Consider the following 24060-nt stretch of genomic DNA (forward strand, 5'->3'; position numbering starts at 1 on the left):
AGAGGTGAGAACTTGCAACCGCCGATGACATATTATTACCTACAGCTTTCACCACTGGCCTGCATGCATCTCAGAATGACGCTTTAACAATGGATGCGACATGCTTTATTTGCATCGCAACCTGAACCTTCGACACCAAAAAAAACAACGTCCTCATATTTGTTCCAATCACCCAAATATGCCTAGTACTTTCAGCTGACCACATTGCCCCGTCGCTATTGTCCCTCATCCGGTCGGGGTCGAGGTCCATTGGTGAGGGGAGAGACTTTCAAGGGTAGATCCGCTCTCTAGTGGCTTTGAGTTCGACATTCCGGTTTCCCGCCCGCAACTCTCGTCTCATCATCCGCCCCTCGTAGCAATTATCGTGACTTTCCCTCCCTCGCCCCTTTCACGTCTTGCTTGATTGTCACCTAAACTACATTAGCTCGAGTTCTAACTGGCTAAATCTCCCACATGTTTGTCTTTTCCTCCCTTGCTCCTTTTGCCTGCGGCACGTCGTCATGTAATGATACCTGACCGTCCTCCAGGCTTTCAGCTCTTTCCCACTCTTGGGTTGAATCTGACATTGCATTGAATGATATGGCGAGTGGCCAGATGGCGTATACATATACCATACGTATGAAAGGAATCGCGCTCATTGGTCAAGTCGCAATTGTCACACATTGTCTGGCATCGTGACAATCGTGGAGCTGGAGCGACTGCCGATCTGCAGGATGCCTTCTTCAGCCTTTTCGGAGTTCACCCGAGCTACGGCATTGCATTGAGACTGTCTGCCTGTGGATTTGATAGGTGGAAAGCCTCCTAAGGTATAAGGCGTGCCAACACACACGTGCACACACACGCGCGCTCTCACACTCACACGCAAACACACACCATCACGACGTAACCTACCTCCCAGCTCTTGCTTGGGCCTGCCCAACCACTTCTTGCTCACAAAATCAGCATGAGCGTCTGGACAATATACGGTGTCGTATGCATTTGGGTACCTTCCATAATGGTTCTGCTTGAGATTGGGATGCAATGACGACAATGGCGGATACGAATAGCCTAAACGTGAACACCATGGGATCTTCAGGCTGCTGAACCTCCCAATGTCCTTGATGTGACGGTATCAGTCAGTTTGCTTCATGCTTCTAGTTATGTTATCAAATAATGGTTATTGCCTTGATTGCCGTGTTTAGGCGACTACAAGGACTACAGAGACGCATTGCTATCAGAAGCCCGTGAACACACATTAGCTTGCTGTTTTTCTTTTTCTCATAAGAGCACATTGTACGCCTGCGCCACACCCCCTTCCCCCAAGAATTGGTACAGAACTCAAAAACCCCTATAGCTCAAGTTAATAAGGCACCACCCTTATTCAAGGATTTCGGAGCCGCGCCAGAACTCAGCCGAAAACGATACTGACGCCCATCTCCTTGCTAACACGCCTCCAGAGATCTGCGTCTTTGGCGCCATAAGGGGTAACGCTCAGGAGGTCGAGCTGCTTCCAAACCTCGCGGACGACGCCCCATGCCTTCTCGATGTTGGTCATGCCCTGGTGGTTGTCGACCTCGACGAAGGCGCGCTCGGCGAGGGCGCGGTCCTCGGGCGCCACGGCCTCGCAGGCCGCGACGAAGAGCGGCCAGAGCAGCGCGCCCATGGGGCCCCGGAACGCCACGTTGCGCGCGCAATGCACCAGGGACGCGTGCGCGTGCTTCTGGACGAGCGCGTGCGTCGGCGCGTGCCCGTAGATGGTCCGGTAGAGGTACACGAACGCGCTATGCCGGTACGCCAGCGCGTTGTCCAGGATCGACTGCAGCAGCGGCTGCTCCGCAATCGGTTCGCCATCCAGGCTCTCCAGCAGGCCGCCCGCAATGCCGACGTTGGAGGGGAGCGTGGGCTGCCACTGCTGCAGCGCCCCCTCGATGGCCCGCGAGGTGGTCTCGAACTCGGTGCGCAGCACGGCCATTTTGGATGTTTGGTGGGACTTGATCGCATTCTCTAATTCCGTCTTCAGCGATGGTAGGTTGGAGAGTCGGTGCATAATCGGCCAAAGAGTCGTCGCCATGCCCAGTAAGGTGTCGACGTTGCTGAGGGGGAGCTTGGCGGTGCGTCCAGCGGCGGGAAAGGGACCAAGCAGCCAGCGGCTGGCGCTGTAGAGAGAGGGGCTGTCCCTAACGACAAAGCCGTGATCACATCGTAAAATCGGAATGCCTGGAGATGTTAGTTTATATGCACGATTGGAGCTTCATCAGGTCATCTTACCCGTTCCAAAAAGGTACTTGTGGGGCTTGATCCTCCTTGACATGAGTTCATGATCGTCAGGGCTCCTTTCAAATGCCCATCGACGATATTTGAGCGGCCTTTTTGGACCAACTAGAATAAACGTGAGTATATAGTTCCAGAATGTCGCCGGGTGGGAACCATACCACTTCGTAATATACCAAAAGCATTATTGAAGCCAATAGCTCGTTTTTGTGGTTGACCTTTCCGTTTTTCTCTATGAGCTGCGCCAAGCTCTGGATTGCCTCATTGTGGAAGTATATCGACTTCTCACCGGTATCGACCCCGCGATACTCAAGATGCGCGCTCGCAAGAGCGTAGATGGCATTCATCACAGGCGCACTGCCATGGGAAAGTGGAAGCACAAGCTGCTGGAATGGATTGCCGGACTCTTCCCGAAAAACAATCAGGTGCGAGAGTACATTGCAAAAGTGATTCATCAGACCACGCCGATTCGGGCGGTCCGAGAACTCGGAGAAGGCGGGGATACATATCTCCATGGTCGGTGACGCTATCGGGCACGGTGCTATCATTGCCAAGTCGGGCGGTAGACAGAGGGCTCTTGTAGTCACCACCTCGAGGTTGGAGTTTCGCCTAGAAGACGCAAAGCTATTCGCTCTTCTAATTTCAGTAGGAAAGTCGAATCCGACGGAACTCGTGGGACTCAGCATCATATCCGAAGTGGTTGACCCAAGCGGTGAGACCACCACGTCGTCCACCAAATTGTCCTCAATGTGCTCGGTCTTGGTGACTTCCTCAATGTCATCGGTTGGTGACCACTGGCCGTAGTCATTGCCAGGATATTCCGACGTTGGAGATGCGTCGTTTAGGGAATGTGTTGAGTCGTGTCTCTTTCGTTGGCGTGGCTTCACAGCCTCGTATGTGCAGTCGAGTTCTCGCTCGGCGCAACGCGCACATTGCGGACGCCGTTCGTCGCATTTCTTCTTCTATAACCACCGTAGAGGTCAGCTACTGTAAGCCCGGTACATAATCTAAGCTTTATACAGACATACCTTCTCTTTACTTCAGGGACTGTCAGAACTTGCAATTGCGCAGTTATATCATCTTGACGATTAGAGGGGTAATCAAGGGTAACGTACCAAAAAGTACATCCTGTTATATTTCACGAGAGAGCATTAATACGGTGATCACCAGGGAATCGGTAAAAAGTTGGACTTGGACTAACCAGCGCGGGAACGCCTCTTCGGCACCTTCGGCGGCGCCACTCTAGTGAATAGCAGCATTTTACCCTTGTACGAATGAATGCAAAGAGCTGTAATATAGAGAATTACATCGTCTCTACCAAGAAGCCGCCATGAGGGCGCGTAGTCGCGGTCGGCAAATCAAGGGTTGCTTTGCCGTTGTGCTTGAAGTTGAGAGGGAAACGATATTTCGATAAGATACTCCGTAGCGGCTGTCGCAGATCGTAGACCCCAATTCGAGGGCAAGGGCGCACTGTTGGTTAGAATTCAAACGTGTAGTCGCGATAGCAATTGAATAGGATAGATCAGGTCTGGAAAATAAGCGAGATCTGGGGTTAGAGGTGTGGGAGGATGGAAGGTGAAGAGAGTAAGCGATGCAATAGTTCGGATCTACGAGGTCATACCGCCCCAGAGGCTAGAGCGCAGCGTCCGGGCATCGTGACTTCTAGGCTTTAGATAATTCTTGATGAATTCCCAGTAGTGAGGGGCGCGATGAGGGGGGACCCCGACCTCCAACATGAGACCTAGACCTAGGCCGGGAAACGGTTAAGCTTGGGGTGTGGTGGGTGCAGCTGGAGGCCTATCAGAAGCCCGGGATGGGTGGCCCGTGGAGGGCACAGGCACCCAGCAAGCGGGAAATCAGAAGAACCCGGCCAGAAATCTGGGGGAGGTTTGGGAGCCAGACCATCGTGTGGGGTTTGCAAATTGGAAGCTTTCCCCTTTCAGCTCTCGCACCGCTTCTCCGACTCGCTTCACCATGCACCATTGCATTTTGGCGCCGAGGCAGTTTACCAGCCTAGCCCTGGCCGGCTTCCTGTCTCGTGATATGGGTTCTAATCTATATACGACGTTGATCGGACGTCAGAACACGAGATTTACTCAGGTGCAGCGAGCGACGTCCGACCCGAGAGGAAAAAACGAATAAGAACCTTGCTTCTTCCCCCGTTGATCGACCTTGGCTGCATCGTGCTCGCAGTTTTGCCGTCCAGCGCGTCTTCATCCCGTCCTTTGTGACTTGACCCGGCTAGCGGACGAACAGATCGGCCTACAACCTACACCTTGAGAAGACAGGTGGCTTGTGCTTGGTTGACAATGACGGCGGAGCAGATCCCAAGTTGCACAGAGCGATGGACCGATCGGCCTTATTCCACAGACGAGACGGTCCGCTAAAGCGAAACCCCTGTAAAGCCAAGTTCGAGGTAGTTGTTGATGCTAATGGTAGCGAAGTAGGCCATTACGGTTCTGGTCATCTCCTCCGACGTGATACGATCACATTACACAGAATATATGCAAATGGGATTGAATGTCTAAGATGCTTGATCTTGGCCAGTCTCTTCTACTATATCTGTTGTTTGCGAGAAGTGCTACGTACGCTTACCTTGATGTTGATCAGGGTTGGAGACTCGTTCACAAAACTCCCGTGAGAAAGCAAACGACAGTCCCCTTACATACATTGAACCTGCGAAGCGGACGAACCATGCAAGGTCGATCCTCGACAGGGCCCATCAACTGTCACCGGCCGTAGTCAATCATCCAAGGCACCAGCAGTATGGGGATGGCTATCTGCATCCGGATCCGAATGCCATGGCTCGATATGTCATAACGATTCTTCTGTGTGCTTTTCTGGAAGTTTAGCTCAGGGCGCCCGTGCTCCTTGCTTCCAGATGCTTGTTGGCTTACCCCGTACTTCTGCCCGCCGTCTCACGAAGCTCATTGCAGGGCCACATTCCTAGCTTCATCACCTCAGCACTTCACCTTTTGCATGTACTTGTTTGCCACCGGTATCAGGAATTTGCCACTCTCACCTAGAAATAGAAATGGTGAACGGTCTTCAATATGCAAGAAAACATCTATAAATATTATGTGCAGCACAATGTTCGTTGCAGACTGTCGAGTATAGAAATGGTCTTCCCAATGCTGTACAACTTCAGATGTGGGCGTCGTACATCATCAGTTGACATTATGATAGGGCAAATGGCGGACTGTAGACTGTTGTCCATTCAGGCTAAATGCAATAGGTGCACTAGTGGTGCTAAAATAAGGCGTCCAAGAAATGGCTGATGGCTCCAAAATATTAGCGCTGACCCTTTCCCAACGTTGCACACCTCCACCACAACTTCTGTTCTAGCAGCATGGGGTGCTGGGTGCCTCCCCTAAGATACAACTCGCACTCTTTCAGAGCTATTTTCCTACTTTTATATCAGCTAAATCCGAAGTGGCTGGTCAATTGGTCATGATCCTTCCGCTGTCCGTCTGATCCTGGGTCCGAGGACAGGAAAAAAGCGATCGTTGGTGAGTGCCACGCCATGCGATGGCATGCTTCGTCGTCCCTGGACTGTCCAACATTTCAGGCTGGTAGTCGGACCTTCTCCATCTCAGCCCAGCTGTTCGAGCTACTCCCCGCTCCGGGTGCCTCTTCCTCAGGAGTTGTGACACCTCACCAACGACAACCAACTCCTCACGTACATCTCGCCACGCAAGTCACACAGCCCTTCATCTTTGCATGCATCGATATTAACTCGGCTCTGTTAACGTTACCTATCTTTGCATTGTTGGAGGGGAAGGGGAAGAGGGAGAGACGAGGTTTTTGTACAGCATCTGGCCCCCACCCAATGCCTTGCAGCCGGCTGCAGCCTGATCCCCAACTTCCCCCTTCTTGTAGCACTTGGCACTCCCGAGAACGCCGTATCTTCTGCGGCGGTGGTCTGCGGCCATTGGACACAAGGGGAAAGGGCTGCAGCTGGGCTTTAGATAGAACACCACTCCCCCATCATCCAACTTGCAGCTTGCGTCAGCCCTCGGCCCAATTTTGGCCAATGGACGGTATCCCCGATGCTGATGGCTGCCATGGCGGGCCTTGTCATTGGAGAGCGTTGTGCTCCGCGCACCGCAGCAGTACATGCTGATGGTTGCACTTCGTCTATGTAAGTAGGTTATCGGGTGTGGGAGTGGAGGAAGCGTGGGCGGGCAGTGGACGGATGGCCTGATGGCATTCTTCGTTGCCCCGTAGCAGTTGTCCGTCTGTTGGCTCTTTCGAGAATCGAGATTCGTGGTCAGCAAACTCGAGACTCGCATGTGCTTCTCATATTCGCTGCCGTCAGCACGGCGGCCTTGCCGATCTCTCTCCCTCCTTCCTACCACCCACCCATCATGTATGTATGCACGTAGAGTCGCATCCCTTTATACTTCTCTTCCCTTTAGGCCCATTTACACGCCGATCCAGTTTCTCGGGACCTCTAGTTGGTGAAGAGATCATATGCCCACAGCCTCCATAGTGCTCCGCATCCATCCCATTAACCATCGTGCTCTACGTGGGCAAAATCGATGTCTTAGTCCTCTCGTTACACCATTCTCACATACACAAATTGGCGGGGTGGTCCATCGTCCGCACAGCCCCCAGCTTGGATTTGTTCTTTTGTCTTTCCGTCCTCCTTACACCCTTTACGCCGTCTACCTTGGTCACCGACGTTCCCGTCCGGCCAATAGCCGTTGCTAGAAACACAGATCGCCGTGTTTCTCATAACCGATCATCACCAGAACGACAGGCGGCTGAATAAGTACTACGCCCGGACTGCCTGCAAGCAGATGGTGCGATTGAGGAATCTCACTTTGGGCTGCTGAAACGGATAGAGCTTGCGCCTGCTATCTGAGTAAAGGCAAGATGTTGGCCATGGGGCGGCTCTGGGGCTGCACCAGCTGCATTGGTTTGCTCGTCGTCGCGGTGTTGACGAGCGAAGCTGCTGCGACTCACGATGCTCGATATAAGATCCATCGCATAGAGAAGGAATACGGAGTCCTCCGAAAGCGAGGCGACACCTGCAACGCCGGGAACACGGCCTGTCCTGCGAGCCTCGGAGGTGATTGCTGTCCAAACGGCTACGCTTGCGCCTCGACTTATTGCTATGCAACAACCGCAGGACCATCATCAGCTTGTGGAACTGTCGGCCTTTACAATTGCGGAGCTAATATGCCTGGTGGGTAAATGTCATTTAATAATGCTCTCACAGGAGCTCTGCTGATACTCATTTAGGTCAATGTTGCCCCAATGGATATGTCTGCGGAGGAGGCAACGAGTGCAAACCCCCTGCAGGCCAAGGATACTCTCAGAGTTGTTCCCCGAACTACTACCTGTGTCCTTCAAATGTTGCGTACGGATGCTGCCCGAACGGAATGGGTTGTGGCCAGGGCATTTGCTACTCGACAAACCCGACAGCGGCTGTCCTTAGCACAACCGCGGTGACCACCGACTCTGCAGGCCACACTGTGACATCTCAGATAACATATACGACCACTATTACGCCAGCTCCGGCGGCCACTACAGCAGGAATGCCAGGCGCCATCCCAAAGTTTGTGGCCACCACATTGTCCAAGGTCCCCGCAGTCCAAACAACCGAAAGTAACAGCAGTACAGGGCTGAGCCCGGCAGCGCTGGGCGGCATCGTCGCCAGTGTTGTAGTTATTCTGATTGCTGTGATTGTGGCTGCTTTGATCATCGTTCGCAGATTGAGACGCACAGAGAAGGCGGTCGAGGTATCCAAGCGCGGGTCGTCAAACGGACAGCAAACGACATCGTCGCACAAGCAAGGCTACGCCTCAGCCACTGTGACCGAGGTGGACTGTGATAACATTGACCCCATGGCAACTCCAAGTCTACGTCCTTCGCATATCCGGGGTGGGTCCGACTCGAGTGTCGGTGGCCGCTACAGTTCACCGGCCAGAAGCCCACCCCTTAGCGACGGGCGCGAAACCCCAGAATCGGGATGGCAGGGTCGCTTAACCGGCCAATATAACCCTATCCCTCACAGCGAAGTCGATGGAGCGCGTCATCCCAGCATGGAATCTGTGGGTGGTCAGCCCGATTACACCCGCTACTCGCAGTCGCAGGGCCCTCACCGTGTCAGTTACGACTCACAGTCGACTTGGACCCATCGTCCAGGACGCCGGAGCAATGCCAGCGAGCTCGAAGACCAACACGGGACCTCTGAGCTTGATGCGATTGACACGCTGGGACGGCGGCGCTCCAGTGGGACTTCGCGGCCCACGGGCGGCAGCAGACGGCAGAGCAGCGACAGTGCCTACCGTGGCCGCAGCGAGAGCGCCGCGGCAGGCACCATTGCCCCCCTCGAGGCGGTCAACGAAGTTGCTGAGCTGCACGGCTATTATGGCCCGCAGGATAAGCAAGTTGGTCAAACGGCTGCAAGGCCAACGTCCACAGGAGGGCCCACACCAGGGCCATGAGTTTCGGGGTGACGGAGAGGACTCTCCGTTATAGGGGCTGGTTTTCAGTCTTTGTTATGCTTCAAACATGTTTTACCTCATACCCTTTGAAGATTATGTTGAGCTATTTCTCTCAAACAACGCTGGTATACTGTATTGGTGGGTGTAAAAGGGTTGGGTAATCGGGTCGTTTGCTATGGTTTGGGTCCCTACTAGGGGTGCATATCGAACGAGATCATGGGAGCTAAGGGAGGCTCAACAGCATAGCGGGCGTTGCGGAACTTTCTAGGACGGAAGAGGACGGCGTACATACATTGGTCAGTCGGGTATGGGCGTTGGCAAGGCAGTGGATTGGGTGTTAGGGCACATGCTGTTCTTCCTCGGGGCGTGTATGCTTTCTTTTTTCCTTGCTGGGAATACCACTGCCAGCCTGTACGTTTTGAGATATCTTGTCGATCATTAATTCACTGTATGATGAGTAACATATACACCCACCTTGCGTATGATCGGACGTGCATGATGGCAGGAATCCGGTCTCCTCTTGCCATATCATGTCTCATAAGCTGAGTAGACCGCTATTTGTATGTGGATATGGGCAAAGAGAGACACTTTATGCCCATGATCTGACCCTTACAGCAACAGCGACAGCAGCAAACAATAACAACATACGCGACATTCATCCACTGGCCCACGTAACTATGTGCTCATAGCTTCTCGAACATTGGCAATGTGGAATTCGTTCAATAGCAGAGGCCAAGTTCTCAATTGCATGCCTCGTTTCCCGCTTCCCTGCTAGCGGGGCTGCGATATCAGCAGACTAGACCGCCTGGAATGCGACCACCAACGGCTGCTGCGATTGCCTAAATGTTGGGTCGAATCAGGGACGGCTCGATCTCGCAAGATACACCCTCCCATCTGGGTATACCCAACATGATACATACGGCTGCTCACGCGACAAATCGCTGCCTTCTGCGACGAGTCGGATTCCTGATGCGACTGATTTCATGGACTGGAAGATACGGTAGCAAGGAAGGAGGTCGGAGAAATGCCATGATCCATCGTCATCGTCAAGCTATAAGGCTGCCTTAATTATTACGTGACGTGTTTCAACCCTACAAGGCATGTCTCTCTGTCTGCCTGCAGTAGTCTCGTGGTCGGTCAATTGGCGATTAAGTTTTTGTCTTCTGCATCAGCACCACTTGCGACTGACTGGCGCTACCAACGGCAGTCGTCAATCGTCACGGGGGCCGTCTTTACTGCGGTGGCGCTCTTATCGATCCAGCCGTTTTTCTTTTTCGGATATGCCTTCCTTCCTTTCCCACTCCCACTCCGCATCCGCATCCACATCCCCTCCTCTGAGCAATTGCTGCCCCTCCTGTCCGTCTGTTGGCGAACAACGGCTGCGCATAGTGCTTACATTTATCTACTCCTCTCCTCTGCAGCAGCAGAACAAGGCATACATGGATTCCCAACATGCGCCAACAGGGCTTTGCTCAATCTATTCTTGTGCCAGGCCCCAGGCACCCCCGTTTTGCCGCCCCAGACACGTCTGCTGTCGCTGCTGCCTCTGCATATCTGATCCCTTGGCTGCATGCTACGCACCGCCATCCATCTTCTATGTTCTACTTCCGAGGGAGCTTAGCGAATTTCTTGCAGGAAGCCCCCCCGCTGACTCGCCAAAATCCCAATTGGCCAGTAATGTCGACGCTCCCGCACAGGGTAACTAACATGCGGAAGGTGGGTGATCTGAAGTAACATCGCTTGTCTCACTACTTTGGCAGACCAGATAGGCTACCTTCGCTTGCATTGATAGATCAAGCGGCGCCCTTTCGCTCGGACACGATACTCGAACCATGTCGTTTCATTATGAATAGGCAGTCAGTCGTGTCCCGGCGCAAAGATCTACCGCGAGACGCACTGCAGGCTCTTTCCGCATATATGGAGTAATGTCTTATATGCGACGCTGTCTGGCAGCAAAACTGTTGCCTTGACAGTCCAAACGGAAGCCGGCCTTGGGTCTGACAATCATCTCTGCTTGGATCGACAGGCTGTCTGCCACCTAGTCATGCCTCATTAGCCAGCTGGCCACGACTCGGATCTCGACACAAACATGCACACTCAGTCGGTTCTCGGAGACGACCTTCAACAATGACAGAATCAGTGTTTTTCAGAATAGGCCAGACAGAAATGGACAGTGCCTGGTGGATTCTAATACCATTGCCTGTCTGGAACGCAACAACAACGACGTAGGTATCCATCCATTATGCACCTCGACCAGTTCGGAAGACTATCTCCCAGGGGGTGAGTTGACTCCGGCGCCATTGGCTGGAGCTGCGTCCGCTCGCCATCAGCGACTTCTAAAAGAGATTGAGCCGATGGGGATGATTACACGCTCACCACACCCTCCTAGAGAAAGAGTGAGAGCAATGACCACCGTACGCACGTGTCCCCAAGAGAAAGGATGAGGTCTTGTTACCTGTAAAGTCTGCCGCGATAACCCGCCATATCCCTGCAATAACCAGTGCTACTCTGGGGACATACTTGCTCCTGCATATATACGCATCGAAGATGGCCACGACCTGGGTCCCTCATCTTCTATGCTTCTAGCGTTCTCTGGCGTGAAAATATCCACGACCGATCCTCGTCACAGGTTCCCGGCACTTCCAGGCTCGCAGTATAACTCTGCAGGCACATCTCCTCTCAAGATATTTCCATTCTCGCTTGACTATCCTCTACCTCCTTCTATCCTGCTTTCATCCCAGACCACAGTCAAGCACGGTACATTGTCTACTGGAACCACACCTCACGACTCCGCGCGTGATCATGTCTGCTAGCAATGCGCGCGATGCCCCGCTGCCACTTATACCGGAACATCTCCGCCCTTACCTCATCACACCCGCTGCCTACCTTGAGCAACACAAGTCCGAGAACGTAGCCCACCTCGTCGTCGGCACTGTGGTTATTGGCAACGGCAACCGGAAAGGGACTCAAGTTTGTAGCAAACCATTCTTTCCATGCTCTCCGTCTCGTGCTGAAGCCGATGAGGCTTCGTGTTTCCCTCTTGGCTCCCCGCTTTCTGCGTCTTCCACATCCCCGCCCCCCGTTACAGCAAGGCCACGTATTCTCGCCTTCACCTCCGTCTCCGGCATCCTCTGTATCCTCTTCCCCGCCCACGTCATCTGGGCAGTCATCACCCCCACCCAACAGGCCTGGAAACGTACGGGCCATGGCAATTACTTCTGTTCTGGCTAGTGACCATCAGCTATACACGCCGCCGTCACCTCCTTCCCGTATCAGTCACTACCAATACCCTTCTACGTCTCACAAGAAGCCACTTCAGCACCCGCAGAAGGTCCTACTCGTTCAGCGCAGCCGCCACGACTATGGCGGCCTCTGCTGGGAAATTCCTGGCGGCTCGTGTGACCCCCACGACGTCAGCATCCTGGACGCGGCTGCCCGTGAACTGACCGAGGAGGCAGGACTACGGGTACGACGGTTTGTTGCCGTGGTCGATCGTCAGCGGCATGAATGGATAGATCGCGGAGAGCTATGGAGGAAGCTGACTTTCATCGTGGAGGCCGACGATGCTGACACCTTTGCGGATGGGGAGGACGGTTATGGAGAGGAGCAGGAAAGGGGGAGAAGCCCGCTGCCCAGGGTCCGACTGGATCCCGAGGAGCATGAAGACTTCGTCTGGGCGACGCGCGAGGACTTGATGGTGGGTGGGGTGGGCGAGAGGATGTTTACGTGGATACAGGATGAGCAGAGACAGGTAATACTGAGGGCGCTCGACATCGTGGAGGGGGTCTCTTCAACTTTGCCTTGACGCGCGATGGTTAATGATGTTGTAGTAAGGAACTGAGAGGCCCCTATCAGTAAGGCACGTGGGGCTCGGCAGGTTCGACGCTGTGTGGGTACTTGAGAGCACTGCCATGGGAATGAACGACGTCTGAGCTGGTATATACATCATTTCTATCAAGCAATTATCTCGAGCAATATTATTCACATTAGCATTTCATCTACACTCCTCGTGTTCGATACCCAAACACGGATGAGGCACCGGGTCTCATATGATCATCTTCACCAGAACATTCCCTTCATCTTGGGGGCCATAGAATTGATGGCTGCTACCCCTATATAGCTCTGTCGCATGCATCCCTGGGCCATGATGTTTCTAGCGGTGGGTGCTAAAGGGGCACAGACAGCGTTTGCTTTTCGCCTTGCTCCGACGAATTAATTTTGGTACCAGCACAGTTTACTCGCCCGTAGGGGTTAGATACCGACGACCGGCTGATGTGACTGAAGAAAAGGAGCCCTGGGATATTTCTATCTGCTACCTGACCTGTACTGGTAAACTGACAAGCATGTATTTCCAACCCGACCTATCATATTAAATTACGTGGAGTTGGCTGTCTCTTCAGCCGCCTCTTGAAGTGTCATTCTCTTACATCAATCCAAAAGCGTGACAATGCGGGATGGACTTTGATAAACGCCGAGGAATGTGTTACAGAGATGTTGGGGGCTGTTGGTTCCTTTTCCGGTCGCCCCTATTGGCTACCAGTTACCAACAAGATGATGGTCTCCACAACCGGTCTGCATCTTTATCACAATTGAACCAACGGCGTTCTGGATCTTGCATGATTGCACAGGGGCGCATGCCTTTGGGGGCAACAGCATCCGGCGGCAGTGCATTTCCTTGTGATTCTCAATGCAGCAGATCGTCACTCAAAATGTGGACTGGCCCTCAGCGGTTTTTAAGTGACTGGAAGTCCTCAATGCATTTCCTCCAACAAATAGGGAATACTTATTCTCCCTTCCCCTCGTCGCTTTTTTGGAATCATTTAATCCAAGTACAATAAGCGATTTAGAGGAGTGGAAGAAGTGATCTCGTTCTCTTGCTGAAACTGCTGTTGCACATCCAAATTATGTCGACCGGTCGGCCCAATCTGGGACGAGCTATACTGATATCTTTCACCCTTCTGTGTTCCTTCTTTCTACTACTTATCTATCATGGCTATTATGGAGCCGACTTTGAAAGTCGGGTAACTGCGAAAGTGGCGGAAGCTGCTACCGTGTTGGGACAGGTAGCATCACCATCCAAAGATCGGGGAAAACAGAAGCCACTGCAGAACTCGCCTCCTGAAGTCGAAATCGTAGCCGCCAGTCGCCATGCTGACGACACTTCCTGGTTCCAGCGCCACCTCCCCGCTGAATGGAGCAAGCGCATCTACGTCGTCGACGTCGACGACGCCCAGGCGCCCTGACGGTGCCCAAGAATAAGGGCCGCGAAGCCATGGCGTACCTGACGCACATTGTCGATAGTTACGACGCCCTCGCGGACACCATGGTCTTCTTCCACGCGGCGCGCTTCGCCTGGCACAACGACGACCCGGACTACGACGCCGTGCCGACGCTGCGGCGGCTGCGCCTGGACCACGTCCGGCGGGCCGGGTACGTCAACCTGCGCTGCGTCTGGGTCATCGGGTGTCCGGACGAGATCCACCCGCACCTGGACGCCGAGGAAGCAGCGGGGGACTCCTCCTTCAACGGGGGAGGAGGGGAGGAGCCCAAGAAGGAGACGACCACCAAGGCCATCTACAAGCGCGCGTTCGAGGAGCTCCTCCCGGGCACGCCGGTGCCCGACGTCGTCGCCGTGAGCTGCTGCTCCCAATTCGCCGTGACGCGGGACACGATCCGCCGGCGCCCCCGCGAGGACTACGTCCGCTTCCGGGACTGGCTTCTGCAGACGCCATTGACGGACGACTTGAGCGGGCGGGTTATGGAGTTCGCCTGGCATAGTAAGTATTCCCCTCTCCATCCGCCCGTCATGGAACTACCTGTGCGATACTGTGGCTGATCAATCCTGTTTAAATGCGTGTAGTCATCTTTGGCAAAGAAAGCGTACATTGCCCCTCGGCAAAATCGTGCTACTGCGATCTTTGGGGCCTGTGTAACGAAACCTTGACGTGTAACGAGGGCTCGTGTGAGGGGAGGTACACGTTACCCGCCGTCGCGACCTTGCCCGACCATTGGCCGCTGCTGGGCTGGCAGGGTGAGGATAGGAACTTCACCGGCCCTCTCGATTGATAGCATTCAAAGACGGATCCTTATCATATTATGATGGTTAGAATATACCCGGGATCGTAGGGGACCCTTATTTTGCATTTCATGTTTAGAGCGTTGGAGGCGTTGATGATTACAGGGCAGCGTGTAGTTAGTCCCCTATCTGTATTCGTACACCACTTTGGGACGTATGTCTTGCGCCTCATGTAACACATGGCGGGATTATGATCTCCCGAGGATCAGAGGTCTCTCACTCATGTATTAAATACTCGCGACACTCCGTAGCGCATTTGCATCCTCCGACTCCATTGCATTTTGCTACACCAATGACCCAAAGAGATCAGAATTCGTCATTGGAAGCCGCATGAGAAAGTCAACGTTCAATGAGCTTTGGTATTCGCAAAGGCTGAAAGCTAGTAACTAATCATATACTATTCAGCGCAGTCAATTGCCTATGCCCTACCGCCTCGCTCAATGTAGAAAACGCTAGATCAACAGTGCGTCGCTGGCCTTCGTCGGCGCGCACTTTCCCTAGGCACAGGCGACGAGATTGCCAGAATCAATGCGCCAATCCCGGAGAACCACCGACCTTCTCGTTTCCAAGAGCAGTGCCCGTAGTGGCCCCACCTCCGGGCCCGACTTCGAGGTTGTCATGCCTGACCTTCTCCTCGTCGGTGGTATGGGGCTGCAGGCCGACCTCAGTGGTGCTGAAAGCATCTGCAGGGTCGCGGTAGGCTGGAACGAAATTGACGGCGATAGCATACGTCTCGGCGGCAACGAAGAACATCATGGGCACGACCATGGCCAACGGGGTGCCGTGTATGTCGGCGGCGACGCCCATCAAGGGGGCACGACGGCGCCGCCCATGACGCCGCCGACGAGGAAGCCGGAGCCGCGCTTCGTGTGGCGGCCAAGGCCTCGCATACCCAGAGCGACCTACAATGATTAAAAGCTTGGTGTCAGCGACTGCCCCTTCCTTACATGGATAGTATATAACCGCGACAATAACATCTGCAATGGAGAGATGGTGTAGGTAGAGTCTAGATAAACTTACAATAGTGGGGAAACAAATCGACTCAAAGAACAAGGTGACGTAAAGCATGGACATGCCAGTGTACTCGCGTTGGGTGATTGACGGCGCGACGAAGATGATACACATGGTCAGGAAGGTGAGGAAGACCCAGCGCGGCCTGACGTATTTCATCAGACCTACGCCGGCGAAACGGCCTATAGCGAAACCAGCCTGAGCACCGGCGAGGTACTTGGCACCCAGCGACGAACCCTCGTCCTTACTGACCATGGCGGCTGGGACGGTCTCGGTGACATAGTTGATAAAGTAACTGTGCGTTGGTGGCAAGTCAGTATGTCTTTCGACGGCCTGCCAACGAATCGAGGCTGTCGAAGTCAACTTACCTGGCAATAGCAACCTGAGCACCAGTATAACAGAATTGGGCAAACGCGGCATGGAATAGGCGATACTGTTTCCAAAGCGGCAGATGGTCCGCGTTTGCATGTGTCTCGCTAGCCTGGAATCTATAGAAGCCCGGTATCTTAGTATCATTGAGTGGCTAGGGAAGTTGTGTCGCCGGATATCATAACTTACGCCATGTCGGCATCCGTGATTTCTGGAATAACCGAGAGGAAGAAGACGATGGCAAGAAGGAAGACGAAAACGGCTATGGAAATGTAGATCCATTGCACGTTGGCTAGAGCGGTCGCGTCGTCGAAGGTAAACAACACATAACTCCCTAGCACGGGAGCAATGACTGTCCCGATACCATTAAAGGCTTGCGAGAAGTTGATGCGAAGCTCAGCGTATCGCGGGGGTCCGCAGACTGTGGGCAGCACCGGTCAGTCTTCGTGGGACCACATAGTGTGGGACAGGTCCAGGAATCTCAGCGCCCGACTTACCAGTGATATAAGGATTGGCGGCGGTCTCGAGCGAGCCCAGCCCGTTACCAATGATGAAGATAGCAGCGCAAAAACCACCGAATGATTTCGCCTTAATGCAGGGGAAAGCAATCAGAGCTCCAATGCCTAGTGGTAGGGTGTTAGCGCGAAAACGAGCGTGCGAATGGTGTCGAACTTAGTGTGGCGTACCGTAGAGGCACAAACCCCAAATGAAGGTTGCACGATATCCGTAATGGCGAAGGATCCAGGCGGCATGGCCGAGGGATGCGATAGGGTAAGCACTGCGAGGTGGCGGTCAAGTATCAGTCCAATGCATTGAAGTATTTGTAGAGTCCCCAATGCGATTCTTTTTCATGATAGCGCAACATACCCGAAGTAGGCGGCTTGCAGCCCCGATGACCTGGATTTGGTGATGTCGAGGGTATTTTGGAAGTGTCTGCGGTTTACCCGTGTTAGTGAGCTCGTGGAGCTGTCGTCGCGGGGCTTGTAAGCGCACATACTTGTTCAGCGTGTCCAAGAGGCCATAACTGAATCCCCAAAGGAAGAACAGAATGGTGACCAGGATGATAGGATACAGCGACTCTCTAATTGTCAACTCGGCAGCTTTCGTCCTCTCGCCGTCCCTGGCGCGAAGCGAGCGCCGCCTGACGAACTCTTTCCAACCCATCGTGTTGTTTCGAAGCTTGGAAATTCTGTGGCTTCTCTAGTGAATGCGGGCGGTCGTCTTCTCGCAAGTGTCGCGACGGGGAAATTGGCTTGTAGAGGGCGGGCGAATCGACGACAAGGACAAGGCAAGCCACGGACTTTGCTTGACTAAAGTGACGTACTTTGCCAACGTAACGGCATGCAGCGCGTCGATTAGGTTCAAGGCCTTATTTGCACTTCAGATGGCAGAGCGAGGTCCGAGTTTAGTTGAGATGAAGTTCAGACACTTGCATAACAACAAAAGTAACCACGGCGCTGGGAAGGCGCTTACCTCTCTACCTATGTATTAAATATTTCCCCAACCTCCAAATTGATCATCCTGCCATCCTTCCTTCTTCAATTCAATCCCCAACCCGACACGCACCTGCACTTCCTTCTGCAGTTCCTTGTGGTACCGTAATATCCAAGTCATGCGGGACCTCGTCCAGCTTGTCCTCTACCGTCCAGGGGACCCCTGCCGCCTATGATGAAAAGAGAAGCCCGCGGGCCGTTCTTGGTGGCTAGTGGGTATGGGGTTTGCGAGGAATGCGGGGAGCTCTCAGGATGCCTTCTGGGAAACCCACCTCTCCGCACTCTCTGTGGCCACTAAAGTAGAAACCCACTCCGACCCCAGACTGCTCCCAAGAGACCGTTGCGATTACCCCGAGATGGCCCCTACTGGAAATACTTGATCGCTTGGCCCAGCTCTGTCTGGCTGTTCTGCGAGTCATATGCCCATGATCCGCTGATCCCGACCTCACTGAGAGAGCCTAAGAGTATGCATGTCTCATTGCCCATTGGCCAGTTTGCACACCCTCCACCTTCCGCCATAGGATAGCTCCTGTCACATCGCCTTACCGAAGGGGGAGAGAGAATGTGATTCGATGCCGGTCTCGTATGAATACTACACCGAATAACCGGACTTGGCCGAGCCCTTGGCACTTGGCCAACATTACCACCTAGTCAAACAAAGTACCTCGCTACGGTATGGGGAATCGGCGCTGTAGGAGCAAGCTTAACGTCGTTTTCTTCTCGGGCCCATCGCATCGTCATCATCGTGGGTTGGCTTGGCACGATGAACGGCCAAGAGCTACAAGTGCACGATGGCAATTGGCGCGGCAGTTGTATAGAATGGCTTGCTTGGCGATCTAGAACCCCACGATTCGCGATACAACTATGCTGTTGACGTGACGGCCTCAATTCGGATTGATTATCGGACCGCTTAGTTGCTGCCAAAAATAACCTGACTGATTGGATTCGTCCCAACGCAACGGCTGCCAACCAAAGTCTTGGCAGCGAACACGAACGCGCAACACACACGCACATGCGCAAATGTAAATGAAACGTAAGTAGAGATTAGGAAGGTAACACATGCATCAACCTACTTCAACCACTCACCTCGGAAAAGCGCAGGTGTCACACCCGGACAAGGTACTCGCTTGTCGGGTCCGAAGCCTTTCAGGCGTCGCATTGGCAGTGTCTTAAGTCACTTGACGGAGATGGACGGCCTTTCGGCGAGCTGCATTGCCCTTGCAAGGAGCAATGCATTTACCAATTGGTCTATCGAGTCAGAATTGGCACAGCGAATTTTATGGGTTCAAGTGCATACATCTTGAATGTCGTCCGCGAGATCGAAACAATGAGTTCACGCGCTCATCTCGCTATTTACATGTACCAGCAGCCCGATCGCAGGCCCGGCAGCCGTCTGTCATCTTCTCCTTTCTTCTTCCTTTCCTTCAAGTCCAGTCCTCCCACCGAGCCTGCATGCCACCCACCTCGTCCCCGAAGATGAGCGGCTGCATCGCGCCCTCGAACTCGGCCAAGTAGCCGAGCTTGCACTCCGAGAAGCTGACGCGAGGCTGTTGCTCGACGTAGAAGTTGTCGAACGCCGGGTCCATGGCGTCGCGCAGGCTGTGCACGCAGCCTGCCGGGTGCAGCGCCTCCCACGGTCGGCGGCACACGACGCCCTTGCAGGCCTTGAGCGTCAGGAGCAGCGCGTCGACGCGCGCGATTACCTTGGCCTTGTCCCAGCCGTAGAGGAGAGGAGTCGCCGTCGCGTTGTCGGTGCTGGAGTATATGTTGTTCATCTGCCACGGGTCGGCCTGTTCATCTCAGAGGCGGGGCTCGTGTTAGTGTGTACTCTTCTTGGCGGTTGTTATTGGTGAATGGAAAGGGGCTGAGGGCACTCGGTTCAGAAACACGCACCTTCAAGTCGTACAGCTCGTGTTCGTTGGTGCACCATACTGTGTAGGACAAGTCATAGTCGTTGCCAATCAGTCGCAGAGCCTTGTACGTGTTATTCAGGCCGGCAGCTACACAGTAGTCATTGACGCGGTCAGCCAGTCTCTCTTCCACGGTGTGCCAAGCCGAGTGGCATGGTGCAAGGGTCGAAGAAGAGAAGGAAAGGTAAAGACGAAGTCGAATCAAGGAGACGTACGGCCAAGGAGTCCACTACCCACGCCGGGGTATTTGCCCTCCGCAATACTTCTTCCCCAGAACTCGACGTTCACGTGCTCGCTCTTGCGGGCCTCGTCGGAGCTCTCAGTCTTCTGGGCCGTCTCGGTCACGGGCATGGGCACGCCGTCAAAGTCGTCCTGCAGTGGGATGCCCGCGAGGTTGAACAGGGTTGGCACGATGTCGGTGTGCGACGTGGGCAGCTCCCAGTGCTGGCCCGCGGGGACGCCTGGGCCCCGGATCACGAAGGGCACGTTGATGTCTTCCTCGATGGAGCACGTCTTGCCGGGGGCCAGTCGGTGCTGCCCGACGTGGAACCCATTGTCCGACGTGTAGATCAGGTACGTGTTGGCCAGCACCTCGGGGGGCGCCGCGCTCAGCCTCGTTACAATGCCGTCCACCAGCTCGTCCACCGCTTGCAGCGCTTGGATGCGCCGCCGGTAGTAGTCGTCGTGGTAGTCGACAACGGTCTGGTTCTGGCGCTCCAGCGTCTTGATCCAGCCACCGCCGGTTGCCTAGTTGCACGGGTTCTATCAGCCTCCTCTGCCCACTAGCCAATACATCTTCACCAATCGACTCTCTCGGAAGTGCCGCTATGATGCCTGGCTTTGACTTACTACTTCGGGATTGAAGTTGGGAGTTCGGGGAACTTTCAGTCCAGGGAAGAGGTGCTTGTGCCGGTCTGCCGGCACGGGCGTGCTGAATCTATTCTGCCAAGTCTCGGAGTGGGGCCCGATGGGAGCGACGCCGATGAAGAATGGCTTTTCCGAATCGGCTCCTGACGAGACATCGGCCAATGCCTGGTCCAGGAACGAAAGGGTGCTGTTCTTCGCCAGGTCGGTCGAGTATTGGCCCGTTAGCGTCCGTGGGTCCTCTTTGTTGTGTTGCATAGTCACATTATAATACACGTAAGTGTTGGGATCCAAAAAGACTGAAAGGATGAAGCCGACTACATTAGCAAACGCATCCCGAATCAGCTTTACTGAAATCTCGCCAGAATCAACTCACAGTCTGTCCCAGTCCAACCCTTCGGGTAGGGGTTGTTGTAGGTCGAGGTAGAATGGCCGTTCATCAGCTTGCCCGTGTAGTAGGTATTATATCCGGCCTCTTGGAGCCATACAGGCAGGTACTTGTCATTCCATCCCTCTGAAACAAATTTTGGGTATCCACCTATGTTACAAGTCGTCAGCCACGGAGAGTCCTGGTTCAAGTGGTCCAGGAAGCATTATTCACCATACGGCAGCGCCACATCAGTCACGTTGGTGTTATGTGCCGCCCTTCCCGTGAGAAGAGACACCCGAGACGGGCAGCAGATCGCAATGGTGCAGTAGTGTTTTGAAAAGGTGGTCCCCTGGTCGGCGAGGTGTTTCTGCACTGAGGGCATATAATCGAGCGAACCGAGGCGGAGGTCCTGGTCATCTGTGATGATAAAGATGAAGTTCGGCTTGCCTTTAGGCTTCGCTGGATCATTTGCATTCCCGCTTGTTGTTTGAGCTCCCGCGAGGCCTATGAGGCCAAGCAGTGTATGAGCGGCACCAATCTTCATGATGAAATTCCGTGTTTTGGAAAGAAATTCATGTAGTAAGCATTGTTACAAAGCTCGTCGCCGCAGACAAAAGCTCCCTCCTTTTATAACCCGTCTTTTTCACGTTTATCTACTCCGCAAAGGCACGGCGTTATGTGGGCGTTATGCGATATCTTACAAAGATGGCGTGCTCAGGGGATACCCCTGTCGATGAGGTGGGAGTTGCCGGTAGTGGTGCCGACTCCACTGGGAGGGATCGTTGACCTCACAACATGGAATATCTTCGGTTAGGTCGCCCTCATTACGAAGGGGGAATACGCGTTCGAAAATTGCCTCCCTTTTGATATCGCTGAGGAGCTACATCGATGTAAGGGTGACTATCCCTAAGACCAGGTACGGCCGTACATCTATGTGCGATGGGGCTGGAAGGAATCTTACTATTGACTGCATACCTAGCTACGTGACTCGTGCCTGCGCATATACAGCCATCCCCTATCCCACGATAGGTTAGAAATAATGGGATGCTGGGGTTGCACGTGCTTACTAGGGGCTTTAATTTCGATAGTTCGGGACCGACCCGGCATGCAGATCTATGCATTCGTCACCAGCGATATAATTAGATACATGAGCGACGTAACGATACCGAAAGCGGGCGGTATAGGTGCTACACATGCCACAGCCCATTATACATATGCCTCCCTTGAGTTTTCAATGCATCGCCGTGCGCTATCACACCGTCACGTTGCCCCGGACTGCTCCAAAAAGTTGGCTGACGAGAGCATTTACACAATACGGCCAGCAATACGGCCATTGGACAACCTCGTGACACAAGCTAAGCCACCACAACAAGTCGTCATCAAGCATTGCGTTGATGTATTTAGTGTTTGCCACTTTGCCGGCTCGGCAGGCCTGACGGATTTCGTTGGTTCTCTAACAATGTTAAGTAGTGTTGTCCCTTACGCCTTGGTCACCCGGCTCGTCCACGGAGCCGAGTCTAGCGGTGCCTGCTTCTTCGGACCGCCCGGGTCCAAACTCTTTGCCACACAGCCATCCACCCTCCCTCGTTGGCTATGCCCGAGCTTCTACTTCTCGTAGAGTCCCGTCGAGTATACCGCGTGTATCCAGACGTACAACCGGCGTACCACCCTAATGTAATATTCGATGGCGTGCGGGCCACACTCTTTAGGGAACTTCTGTTCCATTTGGATCTCCACGAGCAAAGCAATCCCATGCGGTAGTTCTATTTGGGGGCGTGATACAATGACAGGCAGTTTTGCTGGTGGGTTATCGAAGACAGGCGAGGGTGCAGCAGCTACATTCTTCCGCTTCTCTTTTCTTTTTCTTTTCTTTTTAGGGCACTTCGGCTCAATGTCAAGATATGAGCTTAACAGAAACGAAACCTTATAAATACAACTCTTTCAATCAGCGCACACAACCAAGTGGCCATTAAGCTAGACCACCTAATACAGAGCCACCCCTTCGTGAACCACCCTCTTTTGGGACGAATAGCAACAACAACGCCTTCCTAGAGATATAAGTAGGATATTACCCATCTCTTCGATTTTGACGTAGATTAGATCAATCTCTTCCTCTTTTCCACTACTTTTAGCTAGTATAAAATATATCAATAAGTAACGTATTAAAGTTACGATTTAGACAGTCCTTACTAAAAAGTCACTACAGTAAGTATCTAAAGATTACTACGTTAATCGTACTACCCTCTCACGCCGCTTTAAAGGGCGACTTAACTTAAAAAAGGTTTATGAAGGTTAGTAGTTATTAACCCCCTTTAAAGAGTATATTTTAGAATATTAAGCCCTTACGTAGTATACGCTCGGTTATGCTCCTTCCTATTATATATTTAAGATATTTACTTAACGCATCCTTTAAGCTAACGGCATTACCGTCGATTTAGGGAGGAGTTAGATTAGATACTTTTTAAAATATTACCCTTCCCTTAAGATAACTAAGGTTTAACTTATAGATTTCTATTAATTTAACGGGATATTAGACGAGGTTATATAAGACTTTTTTACTCGCTTTAACCTCCCCTATATAAACGCGATCCCCCCTTTATTACCTTTATAATATTAATAAAATCGGATCGTCGATAGAGATAGGGGAAAGTAACCTTATTATCGGGCTTGTTAGTATCCGTTATATAGTACGCTATAACTCGGCTAATAAAGGTTAAATTATTATTATAAAGTATATCTCTACCGATAATCGTGTCCTATCCCTATTAATTATTTTTAAAGGGGTATTAGTTTAATAGTAATAATTCTTAAATAACGACGACGATCTAGATTTCTACTTTAAAGACTAGTTATTCGCGGCCTTTTTTAAGGGTTAAACTAATAAAGAGATCGGATTACTTTAGTTATAGAAATTCTTTATCCTTTATACCTAGCCGGCTAACCCCGACTAATAAAGGTTATTAATTCTAAATAGGTATAGTAGCTATACTATTACTGAATTTATAATAGTTTATTTAAAGGTAAAAATATTTTTAATATACCTTCCTACTTATACTTCCTATATCTTCCAGCCTTTAGATATTAGTCCCTTTAATACTTTAAAAAAGAGGTTTAGAATAGAGCTTATATTCTATTACCTAACGGTATATAACTTAAATATTAATAAACCTAACTTCCTTTAATTTTAAAATAAATTTTATAATATTACCTTTACCTCGAAGTTAATCGTAATTAAGTAGTGTAAGACCGGTTTATACCCCCG

General features: G+C 52.6%; 7 protein-coding genes across 7 annotated transcripts; 4 read left to right on the forward strand and 3 right to left on the reverse strand.

The window, feature by feature from the left end:
• Window positions 1-1387: 1387 nt before the first annotated feature.
• On the reverse strand, window positions 1388-3904 carry PG998_010018 (fungal-specific transcription factor domain-containing protein; the record flags this gene model as incomplete). The annotated part of the gene is made up of 6 exons (XM_066876834.1): window positions 1388-2196; window positions 2265-2358; window positions 2412-3212; window positions 3366-3378; window positions 3452-3492; window positions 3872-3904. 6 exons carry the CDS (start codon window positions 3902-3904, stop codon window positions 1388-1390), a joined length of 1791 nt encoding a protein of 596 aa, XP_066728990.1.
• Window positions 3905-7128: 3224 nt separating this feature from the next.
• PG998_010019 (uncharacterized protein) lies at window positions 7129-8705 on the forward strand (the record flags this gene model as incomplete). Its single annotated transcript, XM_066876835.1, has 2 exons — window positions 7129-7441; window positions 7498-8705. 2 exons carry the CDS (start codon window positions 7129-7131, stop codon window positions 8703-8705), a joined length of 1521 nt encoding a protein of 506 aa, XP_066728991.1.
• A 2242-nt stretch (window positions 8706-10947) lies between these two features.
• On the forward strand, window positions 10948-12510 carry PG998_010020 (NUDIX hydrolase domain-containing protein; the record flags this gene model as incomplete). Its single annotated transcript, XM_066876836.1, has 2 exons — window positions 10948-10985; window positions 11937-12510. The coding sequence occupies 2 exons, from the start codon at window positions 10948-10950 to the stop codon at window positions 12508-12510; spliced, it is 612 nt and encodes a 203-aa protein (XP_066728992.1).
• A 1099-nt stretch (window positions 12511-13609) lies between these two features.
• Window positions 13610-13948, forward strand: PG998_010021 (uncharacterized protein; the record flags this gene model as incomplete). The annotated part of the gene is made up of 1 exon (XM_066876837.1): window positions 13610-13948. One exon carries the CDS (start codon window positions 13610-13612, stop codon window positions 13946-13948), a length of 339 nt encoding a protein of 112 aa, XP_066728993.1.
• A 29-nt stretch (window positions 13949-13977) lies between these two features.
• On the forward strand, window positions 13978-14771 carry PG998_010022 (uncharacterized protein; the record flags this gene model as incomplete). The annotated part of the gene is made up of 2 exons (XM_066876838.1): window positions 13978-14482; window positions 14566-14771. 2 exons carry the CDS (start codon window positions 13978-13980, stop codon window positions 14769-14771), a joined length of 711 nt encoding a protein of 236 aa, XP_066728994.1.
• Window positions 14772-15306: 535 nt separating this feature from the next.
• On the reverse strand, window positions 15307-17325 carry PG998_010023 (l-fucose permease; the record flags this gene model as incomplete). The annotated part of the gene is made up of 8 exons (XM_066876839.1): window positions 15307-15723; window positions 15802-16087; window positions 16161-16280; window positions 16351-16582; window positions 16659-16784; window positions 16848-16939; window positions 17029-17094; window positions 17159-17325. 8 exons carry the CDS (start codon window positions 17323-17325, stop codon window positions 15307-15309), a joined length of 1506 nt encoding a protein of 501 aa, XP_066728995.1.
• A 1753-nt stretch (window positions 17326-19078) lies between these two features.
• Window positions 19079-21342, reverse strand: PG998_010024 (uncharacterized protein; the record flags this gene model as incomplete). The annotated part of the gene is made up of 6 exons (XM_066876840.1): window positions 19079-19444; window positions 19548-19654; window positions 19780-20311; window positions 20414-20745; window positions 20805-20966; window positions 21030-21342. The coding sequence occupies 6 exons, from the start codon at window positions 21340-21342 to the stop codon at window positions 19079-19081; spliced, it is 1812 nt and encodes a 603-aa protein (XP_066728996.1).
• Between the last annotated feature and the right edge of the window lie 2718 nt (window positions 21343-24060).

Source organism: Apiospora kogelbergensis (assembly GCF_038363985.1).
Source record: "Apiospora kogelbergensis strain CBS 113332 chromosome Unknown utg000006l_segment0_segment0, whole genome shotgun sequence".
Lineage (NCBI taxonomy): Eukaryota > Fungi > Ascomycota > Sordariomycetes > Amphisphaeriales > Apiosporaceae > Apiospora > Apiospora kogelbergensis.